The sequence below is a fragment of the Felis catus genome, chromosome A1 (assembly GCF_018350175.1).
Source record: "Felis catus isolate Fca126 chromosome A1, F.catus_Fca126_mat1.0, whole genome shotgun sequence".
Classification (NCBI taxonomy): domain Eukaryota; kingdom Metazoa; phylum Chordata; class Mammalia; order Carnivora; family Felidae; genus Felis; species Felis catus.
The window spans coordinates 238650643-238669727 of record NC_058368.1 but is presented as its reverse complement, the minus strand read 5'-3'; the positions used below and the strand labels follow the sequence as shown (position 1 = coordinate 238669727).

The following is a 19085-nucleotide window of genomic DNA, read 5'->3' as shown; positions in this document are numbered from 1 at the left end:
CTCACTGCTTCAGGGAAAGCCGTGCCTCGTGGCTCCGAGAGGCAGAGCCCCTGCGCCCGCTTGGACCCGCCCAGGCGGCACCAGGTGGGGCTGCAGGTGTTTGGAACTCAAACACCTCTGTCCGAGCAAACACAGCACGGCGGGACTCCGTGGCCGTGTGCCACACCAGCCGACGGGCGGGGTGGGTACTATCTGAGGGGCAGGGGAGCCGGACCCCCGCGTCCTGGGAGCAGCCCCAGCCTCTGCGTGCAGGAGGGGAGCCAGAGGGACGGCAAGGCGGGGAGGGGGCCACCGAGATGCAGACGCCAAGTGTGAGCCAGCCAGTGGCTGCCGAATGTGTCCGGGGCGTTTCTGGACGGCCAAGGGCAGGCACAGGAGGGCGTGGGGCAGCGGGCAGCTCGCAAGAAGACAGGAGACAGGCCAGGCCAAGTCTCCAGCTCACCGGTAAAACCACGGTAAAGACAAGGAAGGCGTCCAAGAGCACCCACTCGGCTCCCCCCAGGGCCCCCGAGGCCTGGAGGTCAGACAGGGCAGGGAGGGCGTGTTTCCTGGGGACAGAGCTCCGGTTTGGGAGGGTGACCTGATGGCCGGTGGGTCGGCTGCACTCAGTGTAGATGCTTGGAAATTTTTGTGTTTTGTACGTTTCGCCACAATTATTTCTTTTAAGTTTATTTTTATTTATTTTGAGAAAGAGAGAGAGAATGAGCAGGGGTGGGGCAGAGAGAGAAGGAGAGAAGGGATCCCAAGCAGGCTCCACATCGTCCGCACAGAGCCCGATGCGGGGCTTGATCCCACGCACTGTGAGATCATGCCCGGGGCTGAAATAAGAGCCCGACGCTTGACCGACAGAGCCACCCGAGTGCCCCTATTTTGCCACAATTAAAAGCTAAATTCTACAGGGGCGCCTGGGTGGCGCAGTCGGTTAAGCGCCGACTTCAGCCAGGTCACGATCTCGCGGTCTGTGAGTTCGAGCCCCGCGTCGGGCTCTGGGCTGATGGCTCGGTGCCTGGAGCCTGTTTCCGATTCTGTGTCTCCCTCTCTCTCTGCCCCTCCCCCATTCATGCTCTGTCTCTCTCTGTCCCAAAAATAAATAAAAAACGTTGAAAAAATAAAAAATAAAAAAAAAATAAAAGCTAAATTCTACAAGTCTGTGTAGTTTCAGCTAAGCAAGTCTGAGAGTGGAGAGGGCTGTCGGGCTGAGCAGTGCCTCCAGCACAGTGAAAGCCAGGGCACATTGGTGACACCCTGCCCCAGGCCACCAAGAGAGTCACCAGGGGACCATGCAGGGCCAGCCCGAGACCCCAGAAACTCTCAGGGCTTCCCCCTCTGCCCTCCAGCCCCTCCTGGGGAGCACAGGCCCCCACCAGAGCAGGACACACCGGCCGCAGGGCCCCCCGGGTCCCACTGGCCTCAACCAGGGGCCTGGCCAGGGCCTCCAAGCCCCACAGGAAGAACCCTGAGAGCACCTGGGAGTCCTGGGGGAAGCAGCAGCCTGGGCCCTGGCGGGTGTGACAGGCGTGACCAAAGGAGACAGCAGAAGGTTCTGGCTAGGGTGGTGCCCAGAGGCCCCCTGGAGCCCAGCTTCCAGGAGCTGCCAGACGGCCATGCCCAGACCTGGGGATTCGAAAGGGGAAGACGCACTTGTCGCAGGTGGGAAGTCCCCTGCTGCCCTGCTGTCCTCCGGTCCCCCAGGTCCTGGGCGCCAAGCCCTCAGGGCTGGGGTCAGGTGTCCAGGGAGGGGACTGCCCTGCACACACCCCCACTCCCCCCTAAAGAGGGGAGTGAGCAAACCCACCAAGTCCTTGATATCACCTCCAAGACTTTATTTCTGGATGTGGTTGAGAAAGTACATGGAAAATCACCTAAAACCGCACATACTTGGTTAACTCGAGTCTTAGCTGCGGCGGTGACTGTCCCCCTGGACCCCACTGAGGCAGCCACTTTGGGCAGCTCCTGAACCCTTCAGAATCTTCAGAGGCCCCAGCCCTTGTTCCGGCCTGAGGCGGGGTCCCCGGGGCAGGTCCCTCGGGAGCGTCCTGGGCAGGGCACGCCTCTCCGAAGGGCCGCTGCAGCCTCAGGGACAGCTTGGACTGACGGGGAGCCCCTCCTGGGGGCTGCAGGGGCCTAGGACACTGGGGTGGGGGAGACGCCCCTGACTCCCCAGTGGGAGCTGGGGGAGGGCAGGAGGATGGGACCAGGTGGAAGTCAGGGTTCCTGAGGCTGGGCTGGAACTTTCCGGAACTCCTCCTCCAGCCCCTGACCGCCCGGCAGGATTCAACAGCAGCAAGGGAACAAGCAGGGTCTGGCGTGTGGACGAGGTCTCAGAGGTAAGCCAAGGACAAGGCGGCCTCACCAAAAAACAGGCCTCCAGCAGAGCTCGAGGTGGGAGCGGGTGTGACTGTGACCCCAGGTTACCACGGCCTGAGGCTCCCAAGGTCCTTGTCCGCCCCCTGCTGGCCACCCTATTACTCGCCTGAGGGGCCTGGACGCTGCCCTCCAGCCCGGCGGACCCTGTCTGTCCAGAAGCTTCCAGCTTGTGTGGGAGCCCGCACCAGAGAGCCAGGTGCCGGCACCACACGCAGAAGGTTCTGGAGAGTCAACAGATACACACAGCCCTGCACGGCCCCCTTGTGGGCGGTCACCACAGGCTGTGAGGGCAGCAGAGGCGGCCAGGCACAGGATCTCCCCTCCCGCTCTGTGTTGGGCGCCCTACGTGACCCGTCCCTCCCCAGGCCTCGAAAGCCCGCTCCTGGTGAGCGGTGGGAGGTCCGCCCTGGTGCCTCAACCAGCCCCTTGTCGAGGATGTGCCTGGCGGCACAGGGAGATAGGCAGTGTCACCCCCAGGACCTGACCCCCAAGAGGGACACCGGAAGTCCCCCAACCACCTGCGTAGATGGTCTTTGCTCTGCGGTGAGCACCCCGCCCCCCACACCCCCACTCGCTGGGCTGAGGCTGTTCCAACATCCCCCCCACACCTCAGCTCGTTCAGGGTGCTTCCGCTAAGTGTGGTCCCGGCCTCCTTCCCTCCAGGACCCCGTGGTCAAAGGACCCCAGATGGGGGTCGTGAGAGACACACAGGGTGCCCGGTCAAATTGGAGTTTCAGATACATGCTGACTTTTATTTTGGTGAGGAGTCTTCCTCGCGTTGCTCGTGTTTACCTGACACTGAAGCGTCACGGGCACACTGCCCTGCCGGCCGCTGGGCCTGGCCATCCCACGCTCGCGGCATGAGGTGGGGGTGCGGGCGGACAAAGCCGGCCGCGACCCCTCTGCGCTGCGGTGGCTTCAGGGTCCCTGCCAGCCTGCCTCTCCCAGGGCGTGTGCGATTTTCCAGTGCTCCCTGGGGACTCTGCCCCCAGAGAGGGAATTAGGCAGGAGCAAGGTAGTCACGTGCATGTTTTCATCATTTCTTACAGCCCACACGATCTCCTGCCAGAAAGGCGAGGGTGCCCCAGCCACGTGCTTCCAGGGTAGGCCTGGGCACCGCACAGGACGGAGGGGGTGCAGCGTCAGCCGCACAGCCCGTGACTCAGCGTCCAAGGACCCGTCCTCAGGACAGAACCCCCTCCCAGCACGAGAAGGCCAGCGACCCGAGGCAGAGAGGCCATCGGGGCCCAGACGGCGAAAGAAACCTGCACAGCCTTGTCTGCGTGTTTTCCGGCCCAGCCAGCGCCGGGGGTGGGCACTGGAGAGCAGAGCGAGAGCGAAAGTGACCTTTGCACTCAAGGCCCTTCCTGCTTGCTCCTTGCTGCAACATGTCATCTGAACTCACAAGGCTGAGGGGACGCGGCACCCCGCGCCGAGATCCGCCCCAGGCCTGCCCCCCAGCACCTGGCTGGGGGCCTGGCCCTCAGCAGGCGAGACCACAAAATGGATTCTGCCGGGCCGTCTCCCACTGCCGCTAAATCACACGTCCTTCATGCAGGCTGGGTGACAGTCACCATGTTGCGGAGAGAAAACCTGGGGTGGAGCACCACTCCCGGGGAGAAGCCCCAGCTTCCTTCTCCCCGTGAGGACGGCCCGCACCTGACCCTGTGGCCGGACCCGCTGACCCCAGGGGGACGCCGGCCCCAGCCCCCGCCCCTTGTCACCGCGCTCTTGTCACGGGCCCTGTCCGGGCTCCTCAGCCCGCCTGCTGCCCGTCCCCGGCCACGCTGTCCTGCCACAGGGGTGCCACGGTCTGCAAAGTGCACCGGGAGCTCCTCGCAGGTGTGCGACGCCTCCCCAGACGCCCGTGGGCCGTGGGCGGCGGGGACCAAGTCCCTGGCGCAGGGGGCGCGCGGGGCTGCCTGGTTCCAGGGCCCCGCCCTGAGCTCTCGGCCCCGAGTCCGGGCTCCCCCGCCCCGTCAGCCCGGCAAGAAGGGAAAGGCACGCGGCGGCTCACATGTGCGCCGGCGCACTGACCCCACAGCTGCCCCCGTCCCCAGACGCAGCGAAAGAGGCACGGAGCGCCTGTGCCCTCCTGCGGGAGCCCGCACACACGCTCTGGACGGTGTCGTGCGCACGAAGGCACGGAAACGCGGGCAGTCCGCGGCACGGCCCTCGGGGCTGCGTCCCGTCTTACTGCCGCACGCTCCGAACCCCGACGTCCCAACCAGGAGCCTCACCCCTGCTGGGTCTTACCGTCACGACTGCACTTCGAGGAAAGCATGTTTCCGAATAGGAGCCAAGCCCCAGTGACCCCGGGATAAGACGGCGGTGGCCCGGAGTGAGCGCGGGCCGGAGGAGGCCGCTCGCTTCCGCTTCCACTTCGGCAAAAGCTGATTCGCAAACAGGCTCAGCTCCGCGGGCTCGCGCTCGGGAGCACGTCGGCGGGGGCTGTTCTCGTGGCTTCCGCGAGGAAGCCCACGTGGGCCGTCCCGTGGGGTCCGTGTGAGCAGGCGGCGGATGCGGCTCTCCCCGCGGGGACGGCGGCCGGCCGGCGGCACCACACCGGTGGCTGCAGACACAGCAGCTGACCCGGCGCTTCCCAGGTGTCGGGTCAGGTCCCAGCTTCGCAGGCCCCTCCAGCACCCCTCGGCCGTGCTCCGTCCGTCATCCACTCGCTGTGGGACACAGCTGTCCCCTCCCTGCTGGGGTCCAGCCTCTCCCTCCAGGGACGGCGGCTGGACAAGGCCCCGCGAAGCCCTCGAGCAGGTGGTCCGCGCGCTCAGCCTGGGCGGGGCTGGGGGCTACTCCTACTCGCCCCTGTAGATGCCGATGGCGGGGCTGAGCCCCACGCCAGGAGCAGCCGGCATACAGGGCACCAGCCACAACGATGCCACCTGAGCGGGGCACGCCGAGCTTGTGCACCTCCTCCTGCGCCCCACCCTCTCCAGAAACGGCTCCCAGGCGAACCCAGCCCACCCCTCTGGCACCCCTGACAGGACGAGCACCCCGTGGCTGCTGGAACCCAGCCACATACGGGGTCTAACACACGGGAGCCTGCTCTCAGGGCTCTGGAGCCACACGTCCCACAGCCAGGGGTCACAGAGCTGTGCTCCCTCTGGAGGCCCCGGGGTGGGGGGGCTCCCTCCTGCCTCTCCCTCAGGGCCTGGCCCTCCAACCTCTGCCTCCTCCTCGTGTGGTCTCTCCTGTGCATGCCTGTGTCTTCCTCTGTGTCTCTTGTAAGGACAGTGGTTATGGACTCAGGCCACCAGAGAACCCAGGATGACCTCTTCACCTCCACATCCTTAACTCAATCACGTTGCAGAGACGCTTTTCCCAACCAGGCCCATTCACAGGCACCAGGGGCTAGGACACAGACGTATCCTTTGGGGGCCATCATTCAGCCCCCCTGCTAGCCTCAAAACCAACACAAGGTCCAAACTTGGAGGTTTCTGGTTCCCAGGGAGGGGGCTCCAGGAGGGGCAGACCCCAAAGCTTCTCTGTGGCCTTCGGCACACAGTGGGACCATCTCGGACAGCGGGACAGGCTGGCAGGCCCCCCGGTGGCTGTCTGCTTGCCACTAACTCACCCAAAACGCATGGCTTTCTGCCACGGTCATAAAACACGTGTCCTCAGGGAGCAGCTTCGGGGCAGGAGACCAACCGTGCCCTGTCCCTATGGACCCCCACCTACCATCCGGCCTTTCAAAGGGGGACAGCTGAGGTCCTGAGCTTGGAAGGGCTGCCAGGGGTGGAGGGGCTCAGGCCAGCAACAGGTGCATCCTGGGACCCCCAACGGCCCCACAAGCCAGGCTTCACCCTCACCCTCGTGGGCCGGGCCCCGGGCAGGAGGAGGGAAGGAGTGCTTTCCCCGGCCTTCACAGGGGCCTGGCAAGTCCTCCGTGGAGGGGAGCCGGGCTGGTGACAGCACCGTCCCCCGGGACCGTGACGCGTGGGCCCACACACAAAGCAGGGGCCGAGGGCAGCACGGGGTGGGGGTGGACAGGGCGGGAAGGCAGCCTCATTCTCAGGAGGTCCCCTCCCCGAGCTCTGAGTGGGCAGAGGCAGTGACGCCTGGCCCACCCAGGAGAGTGGCTCATCTCAGAGAAGTGGTCCCGATGGGTGGGCGCAGAGGAAAGGGGGCTCCACAGCATGGCCTGCTTGACCCCTTGGGCAGCCATTTCTACAACCCTGTCACCCCCCCCCAAACACACACACACCCCAGCAGCAAGCCTGCTTTTCCCCGGGGCAGCGTCATTTTACGTGGTTCTGTGAGCTCCTTCTGCCCCGTGTCCGAGGGCGCACCTCATGCTGGCCCTCCGAACACTCAGGGGGAGGGGGCGGTGAGGTTTCCAGAGTGCTTTCTCCACATCCCTAAAGCACAGTTCTGGTGCGTGTGACTCAGGCCACCGGTCCCAGAAGTGATCGGCTGAGAAGACCGGCCTCAGGTGCTAAGCGTGCTGGAACGTGCTAGAATCCACCAGCCCGCCCCTCTGCCTCCCAGAACAGCCTTGAGTCTCAGTGCACCAAAGGCATGGGACAGGCCCAGGGGGGTGTCGGCAGAGGGGCTCGCTCCTCCCTGTGTGGGTCAGCACCCCCCAGGAACCACCCTCACAAGACCCCCGAGAAGCACAGTTCTCAGCTGGGAGGACTCCAAGCCCACATCTACACTGGGTTGGGGAGCTCAGGGCGGTCACTCGGCCCAGGTTGGATCCACGGGTGGGAGGGAACCCTGCAGAGAGCTGTGTGGGTGCGAGCAGGTTCATACTTCCTGCGGGCCACGGTGGGGGCAGCCAGACCCACAGGACCCTACAGCCCCCACCCGGGGGTGGGAGCCACAAGCCTGTGTGAGCTCATACAGGCCGTTCTCCTCAGGAGGCAGCCCCTGATCTTGGCTGCTTTTTCCCTCCCGGTGGCTCAGTGGGGGGTGTCCCTGGAGTCTCTTGGGGGTGACCCTAACCACTGGTCTGCATCCCCAGGACCCTCAGGAACAGCCCCAGGCCTGGTGGCGTCACCTGCTCCCCTCAAGCCCCTCCAGCAGCCCCCGAGGGAAGCCTGACACAGCAACACAGCCGGCCACCCCACTCTGTCTCTAGTCCAGGGGGACGGGGACACTCGGGTCTCCAGGCAACAAGAGGCAGCGAGGAGGAGCCCGGGGCCCTGGGGAGGGCTCAGGTGGCCTGCGGGGGAGGGGCAGGGGAGCCACAGGGAGGAGGCTGCAGGGACAGGCGTGTGCCTCGGTCCAGGTGAGGCAGTCCAGGAGCCCCCGGCCGGGGAGGGCGCAGGATCCCTGTGCTGGCTGTGGCTCAGTGCCCTCGCGATGGACCACAATGCGGAGACTGCTCAGGGGAGCCACCGGGGGCACCAAGGAGGCTGAGCTGACACAGGCTGCACAGGCTGGCGGTGTAGACAGCACACAGGCTGAGAGTCCGAGAGCCGGGCGTGGGCAAGGCGCTTTCCCCTGAGGCCGGTATCCTCGGCGTGCGGAAGGCTCTGTTAACCTCCTCTTCAAGGACCCTCTCCGAGTGCGGTCACATGCTGGAGGATTTTGTGGGGACACAGTTCAGCCCTAACGCCGCCCCGCCTCCCTGCTCCCCAGCTCCATCGTCTGAATCCTGGAGCAGACGCTCTGGAGCTGTGGGTCTGGTCCGTGTCCTGCTGGGCCGGGCCCTCCGCACCGGCCCGGCCCTGCGGTTCCGCGGCCACTCAGCACGTGTGGTTGGTTAAGTTTAAGTTCAAATCAGTTAAAAATGTAAATAATTTAAATCCAGCTCTTAGGTGGGCCCCAGCCACAGTCCACAGGTTCACGGCCACCTGTGGCCGGTGGCTGCCATCGGGGAGCCCGCCGCCTGTCGGGTAGCTCGGGCCGGAGGACGGGCACGAGGGTGGGCGGAAGGAGCGAAGGCGGGAAAGAATGACGGGCGAGTGAATGGCTCTCGGGCACCACACGGGGAGAGAGAAGCGAGCTGTTTTGTCTCGGGCACCGTTACCGTGGACACCGTCAGGAGACTCCGAGAGCTGGGTCAGAGGCACACAGGAGCCGCCGGCCGCTGTCACCCTGGAGAGACCGCCATTCCCCGCACCGCGCGGCCACAGTCACGCCACTCGGCCTCACCGCCCCGCCCGCCCCTGGGCCCTGCCGCCCCCGAGGATGAGGGTGGGCCCCTCACGAGGCCCCCGAGAGCTCAACCGGGGGAGGGTGATCACCGTCTGCCTCCCGCGGTCCCCGCCCTCCTCCCTCCCTCTCCTCTGTTCCCCTCCCTGAGCTCCCTGCCCAGAATACCAACCCCCAGCAGTGGACGCCCGGCCGGGAGGGGCCTCCACACGCCCCCCACCCCCCCAGCTCTTCTGGTGGCTTCTGCTCGTTGGGCCACGCGTGCAGAGCTCAGAACACACAAAAGCAGGTGGGCAGGAGGACAGTAACAGGGACTCCACTCGGCCCGTCCCCGCCTCGGCGTGGCGCTGCGTCCCGTGCGCGTGCTCGGCAAGGCCACGAAGGGGCAGAGGGAGGCCCCGTCCTGTGCCAGACGCGGGGGCGTGCAGTCGGGAGAGAGCCCGTGTGTGACCGCCGTGCCCCAGGGAAAGCACCTCCCGGAAGGCAGAGTCCTCCACAGCCCAGGAAGGGGAGCCTCTGGAGCTCAGAACATTCCGTGGCATTCTTCTCAAACGAAAACAGGAGAAATGTTGGGTCTCCGTCGATTTTCCCTGGGGTCCTCCCCCACACCCAGTCCCGCTTTTCCGCCTACAGTGCCCTGAACCTGCTCCCTGAGCTCAGGCAGTGCGGCCAGGCTCCATGCACACTGTCCTCACAGAGTGTGTCTGAAAGGACCCGCGGTCCCACCGAGGGGAGTCGAGGGGAGTTGAGCGACCTGAGGGAGGCGCCTGGTCATGCTCGGGGCACCCCCAGCCACCTGGCCCCACCGAGTGAAATCCCCGCGTCCCCCACTCCAGTCCGGACTCTAAATAGTCTCCAGCCAGGCCGTCCCACCTGCACCGTCCCCCGAATCCAACCACAGAGAGAAGAGGGTGCAGCCCAACCACACGGCGAGGGGCAGACAGACCGCCCGCGGGCACCCGCAGAACGACGTCCAGGGAGGTCCGTCAAGCACAGCAGCTTGCCGTCCAGTGTGTGTGCGGGTCGGGGGAGGGGGGCGGATAACAGGACGGACGGGACACAGCGGGTGGCTGCCGTGCTCTTCTGAAGCGACCATCCGCGTGAACGGGAAAAACAGGCCCTCGCCTCCAACCCCCCCCCCCCTCAGCCCTTCCCTCCTTTCCGGAGCGGCCACGCAGCCACGCAACCACGCTGTCTCCTCTCCGAGTCCCCGAATCCCAGCAGAGCCTCCGAAGCTCGCGAAGCACGTGTCCAACCACTCGAAACTGACCCCGTGACACCAGCGTCGGCCACAAGCATGACAGAGGAGCGAGTCACCAGCTCTGGGGCACGGCTCGGAGCACGGACCCAGAGCGCCTAACAGGACTGGTAAATAAACGTGTAGCCTTTTGCTGTGGACTCGCCGAGGGCTGGAAGCCTCCTTGTTCAAGCTTTGTGAGGGCTTCCTTCAACACTCAGGGCCAGAGAATGAAGGCACTTTTGCTCCGAAAAAGCATTTCCGTTAAGAGATAAAGTTTGAAAGAGCATATGCACCACGATTCATCCCCGTGTGCACACACGTGCGTGTGCACACAGATACACAGAGGCGGCCTGGAAGAGGCTTTTTCGTAGCGACTATTTCTGAGGCCTTTTTCTTTCCATTCTTGTGATGGTTCATTCGATGTCTCAACTTGCCTGGGCCACAGTGCCCAGATTATTAGGTCACACATTATTCTGGGTGTTTCTGTGAAGATGCTTTTTGGATGAGATTAGCACTGAAAGTGGGGAGCTTTGAGTAAAGCGGTCCCCCCGCCTCCAGACATGGGTGGGCCTCGTCTAATCAGTCAAAGGCCTACATAGAACCGAAGCTGACCTCCCCAGGCAGGAAGGACTCCTGCCAGCAGACGGCCTGTGGGCACGACAGCCCTTCCTTGGGTCTCCTGCCTGCTGTCCACCCTGAAGATTTCAGACTCACCAAGGCACAGCTGCATGAACAATCCAATTCGTCAGAATAAATCCCTGTCTTTCTCTCTATACACACATCCTGTTGGTTCCACTTCTCTGTGGGCCCCAACTACGGAAGTTTCCACATTTCCCCAGGTGCCTATAGTGAGCATCACGGCTTTTCAGAGCACTTGATGCCCTGAAGCACGCACTCGGCCCACTGGGGGTGGCACCAGGCCTGGGGCTGCTGCAGGAAGGAGGGCTCGGGCTCCCTGTGCCCAGCGAGGACTGGGGGCCGCGTCTGCCCGGCTCCTGATGGCATCATGCGGGAGTCTCCACCAGGAGGCAAAGCTCTGCCGCCCACCCTGCAGGCAGGAGAGACCTCACACGTACACACACACCCACACACACGTGCACACACCCCTGCACACATGCCCGCATACACTCGGGCACACACGCCTGCATGCATGCACACCTGCACACACGCACACCGCACACAAGTATGCACACACACCCGCACGCCCTGCCTGTGGCTGAGACACAGCACGACAACCCAGGGGGCCATCTGGGGGGCTGCCTGTCTCGTGTGTGTGTGTGTGGGGGGGGGGGGGGGTCTCAGGTTCCTCCAGCGGCAGGAAGCTGGGTCCCTGATCCCTAGCAAGGCCAACTCTGAGGCGAAAACCAGTAAGTGCTGCATCTGGAAGGGGAAAGTGCAGGCAGCAGCCGCTGTCCTCATTTCTAAGGACAGGCCACCCAAGCTGAGCCAAAGGCAGACCACCCGGTGCCCTGCACCCGCCCTTCCTTCAGAGGAGAACTAGAGAACTCCTGCTTCGGGGCATTCAGGATAGCAGGGCGAGGGGTTGTGGGCCTCGTGGCCAAGAGTGCTGTCCCCCATGTGTCCGGGGTGGCGCTGGGGGGCTTCCCCACTGGGTGGTCGGGGCCCAGGGCTCCTTCTTGGTCTCTGGAGGAGCGGGCTGGGGGCAGGGCAGTACGGGAGTTGGGGGGGGGTCGTCCCGGGCCCACAGCTCCTCCCCACAGGGCAGCAAGCCAAACTCTCCTGGGTGCTGCTTGAGACAGGAAGGTCCCTGCACAAAAATATCTCCTGCCAAAGTCCTGAGGTCACACCTTGCAGAGAGTAATTTAGATGAGAATGGGCTCACCCCTGGGAGAGCTGGCTGGCTAGAATTGATTTAATCAAAGCTGCCTCTCAGGCCTCCTCCCCCTCTCCTCGGAAATCCGGAGCCCATCTCTGCAAGGGGCGGGTGGGGGAGGGGATGAATTTGGTTTCCTCTCACCCTCCTCTCCGGTTTGCTTTTCTCATAGGTTTTTTTTTTTGTTTTTGTTTTTGTTTTTTTTTTTTTTTACTGCGGTAAAATATATATAACATGAAGCTAAAACCTTGCAGCCAAGGTCTTTACGGTTCAGCTGCTGGGCAGCCATCTCCACGGCGGCCCCTCTTCCTGAACTCTGTCCCCGTGAAACACTCCCTCTCCAGCCCCTCCTGGGGCCTGGCGCACCCGCCGTCCGGCCCTCCTGGGACTCCTCCCGGGACCTCCCATGTGGACACTCATGTGTCTCAGCTCCCAGGGCACCGTCCCCCACGTCCATCCCTGTGGTAGCAGGTGCCAGGATGTCCCTCCTTCTCAGGGCTGCAAATAGTCCTGTGCGTGGAGGGACCGTGTCTTCCTCACCCATTGTTCCCTAGACAAGACATCTGGGTTGTTTCCACGTTTTTGTCTGCCATGAACCTGGGCGTACGAACCTGTCCAAGTCTCTGCTTTCAGACGCTCCGGGTGCGTGGCCAGGAGCGGGGTCCCCGCGCCACACGGTCACTCTGTGTTTAGTGTTTTGAGGAATCGCCACACTGTATAGCAGGTGCTCGGTCTCGGTCCCCACCGGCGGCGCCCAGCGTTCTGATTTCTCCCGGCCTCGCCAACACCTGCTTCTTTCTCTTTTGTATCATAGCCATTCAAATGGGCGCGAGGCGGCACCTTTTTGTGATTTTGATGTTGATGTCCTTAACGGTCCGTGATGTTGAGCGTTCTTTCCATGTGCTTACCGGACATTCTTATAAAGTCCGTTCAAGGCTTCTCCTCATTGTTTAAACTGCTCTTTGCTGTTGTCAGTTGTGAGAGTTCTTCATATATTCTGGATATTAATCCCTCATCAGATACACCGTCTGCAAACATCGCCTCCCATTCTATGGGTGCTTTGGATAGTGTCCTTTGACGCATGTTTGCATGTTTTAACCCTGTGCTTGTAGCTGCCTCTTGCCTTTTGCCACCCCCCCCCCACATATTTGTATTAGCCAACATCCCTGGACACACGTGTGGAACCCCCAGCCCGAGCCCACGTTTGCACGGCGGAGCCCTTGCTCACGGGGACAGGCCTGGGTGGGAGGGGAGGCGAGGGCAGAGCAGCTGGGCGCCCGGGGAAGGCCCTGTGCACAGGGCGGTCCTGGGCAGAATGGGGGCTCCCGCCGGGGTCCTGGGCCTGCCTGCACAGCCCCCTAGTGGGTTAACTGAATACAGACTTGAGTGTGCATAGTGGCTAACTGAATACAGACTTATCATGTAATTTTTTTAAAAAAAGTTTATTTATTTATTTTGAGAGACAGAGAGAGTGAGCAGGGGAGGGGCAGAGAGAGACGGAGAGAGAGAGTCCCAAGCAGGCTCCATGCTGTCTGCACAGAGCCTGACATGGGGCTCGACATGGGGCTCGACTTCACAAACCATAAGATCATGACCAGAGCTGAAACCAAGAGCCAGATGCCTAACCGACTGAGCCCCTCCCAGGCGCCCCATCATGTAATTTTTGATGTTTAAAGAGAATTGGTGTCTCCAAATCCACGACACCACCCCACGGAGAAGCCAAACTGGGCATAAGTAGCAAAGGAGGGAAGTGACGACATGCCCTGAGAAACCACCAAGGTGAGAATTCTCTGGCCAGTGACAAAGCCGAGCGTGCTCTGGGCAGCGCTGCTCCCTGAGAGCTGGAGGCGGCTCCCGGGTCTACGCGACGGCCGCGCGCCATGAAATATTTAAGTAAAGAGAAAACAGAGTGTGCCCAGCGGGTGGCGGGTTCTCTGACACCAGAGCTAGGCAGCCCGCGCCCTGGGCTCCGGCTCAGCCTGCCTTCCCCGGCAGCTGAGGGCATCGCCAGGCCTCCTTCCCGACGAGAAAGTTCAGCCAGGGAAATGGGACTTTCCCCTGAAACGTCCCTGGAGCAGAAACCCATGACCCAGTTGTGAAGTTGCACCAAGTGTAGACGCGCCGTCTGGGGTTGGGGGCGGGGGCTGGAGGTGTGCTCTCCTGGGGTCCAGGAAGAGGGCCCAGCCCAGAGGGTGGCCTGGGGAGCCTGTTCCCTGGGGACAGCGGTGTCTGGGACCAGCACCTGGCAGAGGCTGGGCCAGCAGCGTGCCCGAGCACACTCCCGGCCTCGTCCCGCGGCTCCACCCGGAGCCCTTGCAAGGCTGGGCGGTCAAACCCTCACCTCCTCCTGAGCAAGCAAGAGCCAAAACACACAGACGCGGACACAGACACACGCACACAACACACACACACGCAGATGCACAAACGCACACGACACCCTGCAGCTGTCCTTCCGAGGCTCTGCAGGACTCTAACGCCCAACATCAGCTTCAGAGAAACAGAGAGGTCAGCTTTGCCGCGGGGGGAAACGGGCCTCTGCCGGCTCCGAGGGCAAACGCTAGGGCGAGGGTCCGCCTGACTCGGGGAAGCCCTGGGCTGCCCCCCCCCCCCGGGAGCACTGGCTCAGGGCAGCCCACAGAGGTGAGTGGTGGGGTGGGATGACCTCTCCAGAGACTCTCAGCGTCAGGCCTTTGTCTGATGGCCCCAGACCTGCAAACCGGTCCAGACCGGAGACAGGGAGGTGGCTGACGGGAGTCTGGCCCCTGGGGAGCCAGGCTGAGCTCCGAGGAGTGTGGCCCTAGGTTGGAGGGGCAGGCCTGTGGCTGTGCCTCCCCGAGGCCAACTTTGCTGGCCGACACTCTCTCCCTGTCTCCCTGCCCTTCCGGCTGTGGGCGGTGTCCCATGGCCTCGGGGTCTCCATTCTGGATGTGGGGCCGCTGTGCGATCCCAGAAAGGAACTGTGCCGGGAGCTGGCACCACAGCTTTCCTGGGAACAGGGGCACGGCCCCAATTCAGCCACCTCACCTTCTGGTACCGCGGCCCTGTCACTGCCCAGTTACACTCTCCCGCCTGGTGTGCCTGGAACAGCCGTGCGGCCGGGCGGGGAAGGGCGGGCCCGCAAGTCTCTCACCCCAGCTCCCGCCCCAACACAAAGCCCTGCCGCCCGCAGAAGGCTAAGGAGACTCGGCGAGCCAGGGTGTACCGGGGAAAGGCTGGCTGAGCCCGGGGCACGGGGATGGGGCGCCAGGACTGGGATTTTGTCCTGTCCCGTGGCGGAGAGAAGGGACACCCCGCCGACATGCCCGTTCTGCACAAGTGCACCAGGGCAAACTCACTGGAGGGGAGCCAGTCTAAGGGCAAAGTCGGAGTCTCAGCCTGGCGGGTTCCTGCTCCGGCTCCAGGGGGCACGACGGTGACTGACGCAGTTGGGGAGCCTCTGAGCCTGGAGGCTGCCACCCTCCAAGGGTCAGAAAGCTCCCCTGGGTCACAAGGAGAAGTGGGAGGGCGACACCAGAAAACCCGAGTTGCTTTTTATGCTCAGTGCACATTGTCATGGGCAGCGTCAGATAATCGGTCTTTTGTCCCCCCCGGGGAGGGCACAGCACACCATCCTTTGATCCCAACGGTGCCGCTGGAGCCCGATTGTGGACCCAGGGTCAGCCGGGGGACCAGAGCTCAGAACCGGGGGACCAGAGCTCAGAACCGTTGCCGAGCCTGAGGGCTGAGGTGGGCGGAGGGGGTGGAGGGGGTGGCTCAGCCCCCAGGTGGGGGGAGGGGGGAGGTCTGACTCACAGGAAGAGGGGGAGGTGTGTGAGGGCGAATTCTAAGGTCAGGCGGGTGTCCCTGGCCCCAAACAGCCCCCTGCCTGCCATCTACCACGTCAAGGACCCTGGTGAAATGCCCTCTCCCGCGTCAGTGTGAGGGTAACAGTATCAGTCGCCGGAGGAAGGGCAGAGGGACAAGCTGACCTGAGCACGTCTGGCACCAGACCCTCTCCCCAGGGGCACCGGCCAGCATACTGGCCACCCAGGGCAAGGGGCAGAGGGGGCCAGAAGGGGCAGTGAGGTACTGGGAGGACGCGGACGGTCAGTTTGACCCGGGGCCACGTCCCTGCCCTGGGTGGCGGGACCTGGGCCCTGCTGGGCAGAACAGCTCCACGCAGGACGGTGCCCACTGAGAGTCTACGTTCTGGCCACACGGCCTCCAAGACCCCAGTTCCTGTGGGGAAAACCGTGGCGGGGCCTCAGGGTCCCCCGGGGCAGGGAGTGGAGACCGGGCTCTCTCAGAGGCCACACCGCAGGCTGCCTGCCGCTGCTGGGGGGGTGGGAGTGGGGGGGGCTCTTTCCTCACTCGTGCTGTCCCAGGTCCCCCGGTCTCTACTGACCTCAACTGTCACGGCGATTTCCCTTTTCCCTCAGAACAGAGGGACAGTGCGGCCCCAGAAACAGTTAGCAGCTCTGACCCCTACTAACCGATGAACAGGAACAGCAGAGTCACTGCTCACAGAGAAAACAAGACGGGGCTCCCGAGGGCTCCCGGGTTAACAGGGAAACCGTGGGGGAGGGCCCTGCCTGGCCCACAGCAGGAGCCCAAACAATGGCTCCCCGGGTAAGAGGCTGACAGGGAGGGAGCGGGACCTGAGAACCCGCGGCCACCAGAGTGACAAGTGTCATGGCGACCCCTGATGGAGACACACCCCAGCGCCCACCACGTGTCCTACCGCCAGGGTCTCGGGGGTCTCGGTCTCAAGAGAGGGCATCTGCAACCTGTGTGCACACGGAGTGCCCGTCACTCCCGAGGGCCGCCCGCTCGGGTCTCATCCTAACGTTAAAGGTCCCAAGTCAACAAAGGCCTTGCTGGGAAAGAATCTGAAATCTCCGCTCTCTGCTTGGAGCTGGTCCTCACCGTGAGCGCAGGCCAGGCTCTCCTGTAATATCCTCCCCGCTGGGGGCCGGACTGAGGCCCTTCTGCCCAGAAGCCCACGGACCCCCATTGACCTGCAGGAAACCTCAGACCCGGCACCTGAGAAGCCGCAGGTCGTTCGGACATCAGCCCAGAGGTGGAGGCCACGCAGTCCAGCAGGGCTGGGTGCCCCCAGGAGCGGCCTGAGGCTGGAGGGCAAGGCCTGTCCTCCCCCTCTGCCCCCTCCCCCACCCAGGGCTGTGGGCTGCCAGGAGGGGCCCTGTCCGTACACCCCAACACACCTACGGCAGAGCCGGGACCACCCGGGGGCTCGGTAGCACTTCGCGACGCCGGCACAGCACCGCCCTCAAAACCCAAGGAAAGTCGCTGGTACGGGCTAGATGATTAAAGGCGAGGGAGTGCGGGGCCCACGGGGAAGAGGACACAAGCCTAGGGACTGACCAGAGGGCCGTGGGGTTCTAGAAACACAGCTCTGACCCAGGCCTCCCTGACCCTCCCTGACCCTGGGCCGTCTTCACTCCGAGGAGGGGCCCAGCATTTCCCCGGCGCTCTCCAGGCGCCCCAACTCGGCCTCCACACTCCAATGTGACTTCCCTGGACGCTCCGCGCTCCGGAGGCAACGAGGTCAGAGGATGCCAGGAGCTATCACCCGTCAATCCCCGCCCCCACCCCCCGCCCCGACAATGGCCCCAGGGACGCACACCGCCCTCCAGGGCGCACGACAGGGCAGAAAGGCGGCATCGGGGCCACAGCCACGGTCCCCAGAGGAGCGCGCGGGGCACGCGCCACACCAGCTCGACCCCAGCGCTGACGCCGCCGCCACCGCGGCTGTCCCCAAGGCCGGCGCTCCGTCAGCGCTCCCGCAGCCCCGGCCGGCGCACAGACGAGGTGGCCGGGCGCCCTCGGTGGGCGTCCCCGCGGGCCGGCACCTACCGTAGCGGCTCGGCTCGCGGCAGTAGCGCAGGATGGGAAGCGCGTCAACCCTCGGCGACTCGGGGGCGGCTGCGGGGTCGAGGTCCGCGGCCCGGCCGGGGCTGGGGAGATGGTTGCCGCCGCCCTCGGGCCTGGGCCCCGCGTGCCCCGCCCTGCTCGCCGCGGGGGTCACCATGAATCGTTGGGACATGGTGGCCCGAGCGCCAGCACCAGCCTCCTGGTCCCCGGGCGCAGCCAAAGCTGAGGGACTCGAGCCCCGCCAGTGCGCCCGCGGGCGGGGCCCGGGTCCGCGCGGGGAGGGCGGGGGCGGGGCCCGGGTCCGCGCGGGGAGGGCGGGGGCGGGGCGGTGGGGGGGCGGGCCCCGGTCCGCGAGGGGAGGGCGGGGGCGGGGCCGTGGGGGGGGGCGGGGCCCCGGTCCGCGAGGGGAGGGCGGCCGTGGGGGGCGGGGCCCGGGTCCGCGCGGGGAGGGCGGGGGCGGGGCCGTGGGGGGGCGGGGCCCGGGTCCGCGAGGGGAGGGCGGGGCCCGGGTGCGCGCTTGGGGGCCGGGGTCGGGGCAGCGGTGGGGGCGGGGCTGGCTCTAGGGGTAGAGCCCCCCCCTCGGGGACCCGGGAGGCGGCCGGGGCGCGGGAGTAGGGGACCCGGCGGCGGCGGGCAGCGGAGAGGCGTGGCCGCAGGGACAGCTAGGAGTGGGGGCTTCAGGCGAGGTCACCGGGGAAAGGGGCACATTGGCTTCGTGAGACACGGAAGTCTTGATCTCCAAGCCAATATGTCCCTTCAGAACAGCAGAGCCTTGGGGGTCTGTCTGCAAGGCCCTGGAGACACCCCTCGCCCAAACCAGGCCGCAGGGGTCAGCGCCAGGTCCTGGGAAACACAGGAGGTCTCCTTCTGGTCTGGGACGGTGACCACCCCAAGAAGCAGACGGGCCGTCGGGGACCACTCACAATGAGGCCAGGGCCAGAGTTTCCTGGAGTGGGCGAGGGTGGAGGCATCCTGGACTGAGAGTCTCGGGGAGGGACCCCCTGGCCTGGCATGCCCCCATCCCCTGCCCCCATCCCCCTGACTCTGACCTTTGGGGTGTTCAGCGCTTGGCCGGGGAGGTCGGTCTCGGTGGGGCAGCTGGCCTCAGCCGCGGATACCGGGATGGAGAGAAGCTGAGGAGGAGGAGGCGGAGGTGAGGCCTGGGAACAGTGGCCAGGAAACGTGGGGTAAACTAGCCCGCGTGTTTCTGGGCGCCTGCAATGCGCCAACGCGCCACAGGTTAATTTTGTGTTAATACTGCTACCACTTCATCTTTCAGGAAAGCACTTTACAATTTTCAATGTCTCTTTTAAAATGTTTATTTCTGAGAGAGCGCACACACGTGTTGGGGAGGGGCCAAGAGAGAAGGAGACAGAGGATCCCAAGCAGGGTCTGCACTGAAGACAGGCAGCAGGTCACCCGGCTCAGATTCAGGGACCAATGAGATGGTGACCTGAGCCGAAGTTGGATGCTTAGCCAGCTGAGCCACTCAGGTGCCCCTATTCAACGTGTTTTGTACATCTATTTGTTCAACAAATATCCCTGCCACTTTGAACCACGCATTCTGAAAGGGAGGCAGAGATCAGAACTGTGATGGAGAAACAAAGGGTCTAGAAAGGTGATATTGTAAATGGGGCGGGCATCCAGATGATCTCT

The 19085-nt window shown here is 64.2% G+C and overlaps 1 protein-coding gene across 4 annotated transcripts in view; it reads right to left on the bottom strand.

Annotated features, from left to right (window-relative positions):
• SLC12A7 (solute carrier family 12 member 7) overlaps positions 1-17643 on the bottom strand; it is a 66727-nt gene extending 49084 nt beyond the window's left edge. Inside the window, exon 1 of one of the 4 annotated variants that reach the window (XM_023239871.2) lies at positions 17412-17643. In XM_023239871.2, the coding sequence (XP_023095639.2) occupies positions 17412-17601 (190 nt within the window). In that variant the 5' untranslated portion in view covers positions 17602-17643. Of the gene's footprint in view, positions 1-3159; positions 3245-4623; positions 4667-17411 lie in introns of those variants that run through there. The other 3 variants (XM_023239873.2, XM_045039429.1, XM_045039415.1) reach the window with 3 other exon arrangements.
• Between the last annotated feature and the right edge of the window lie 1442 nt (positions 17644-19085).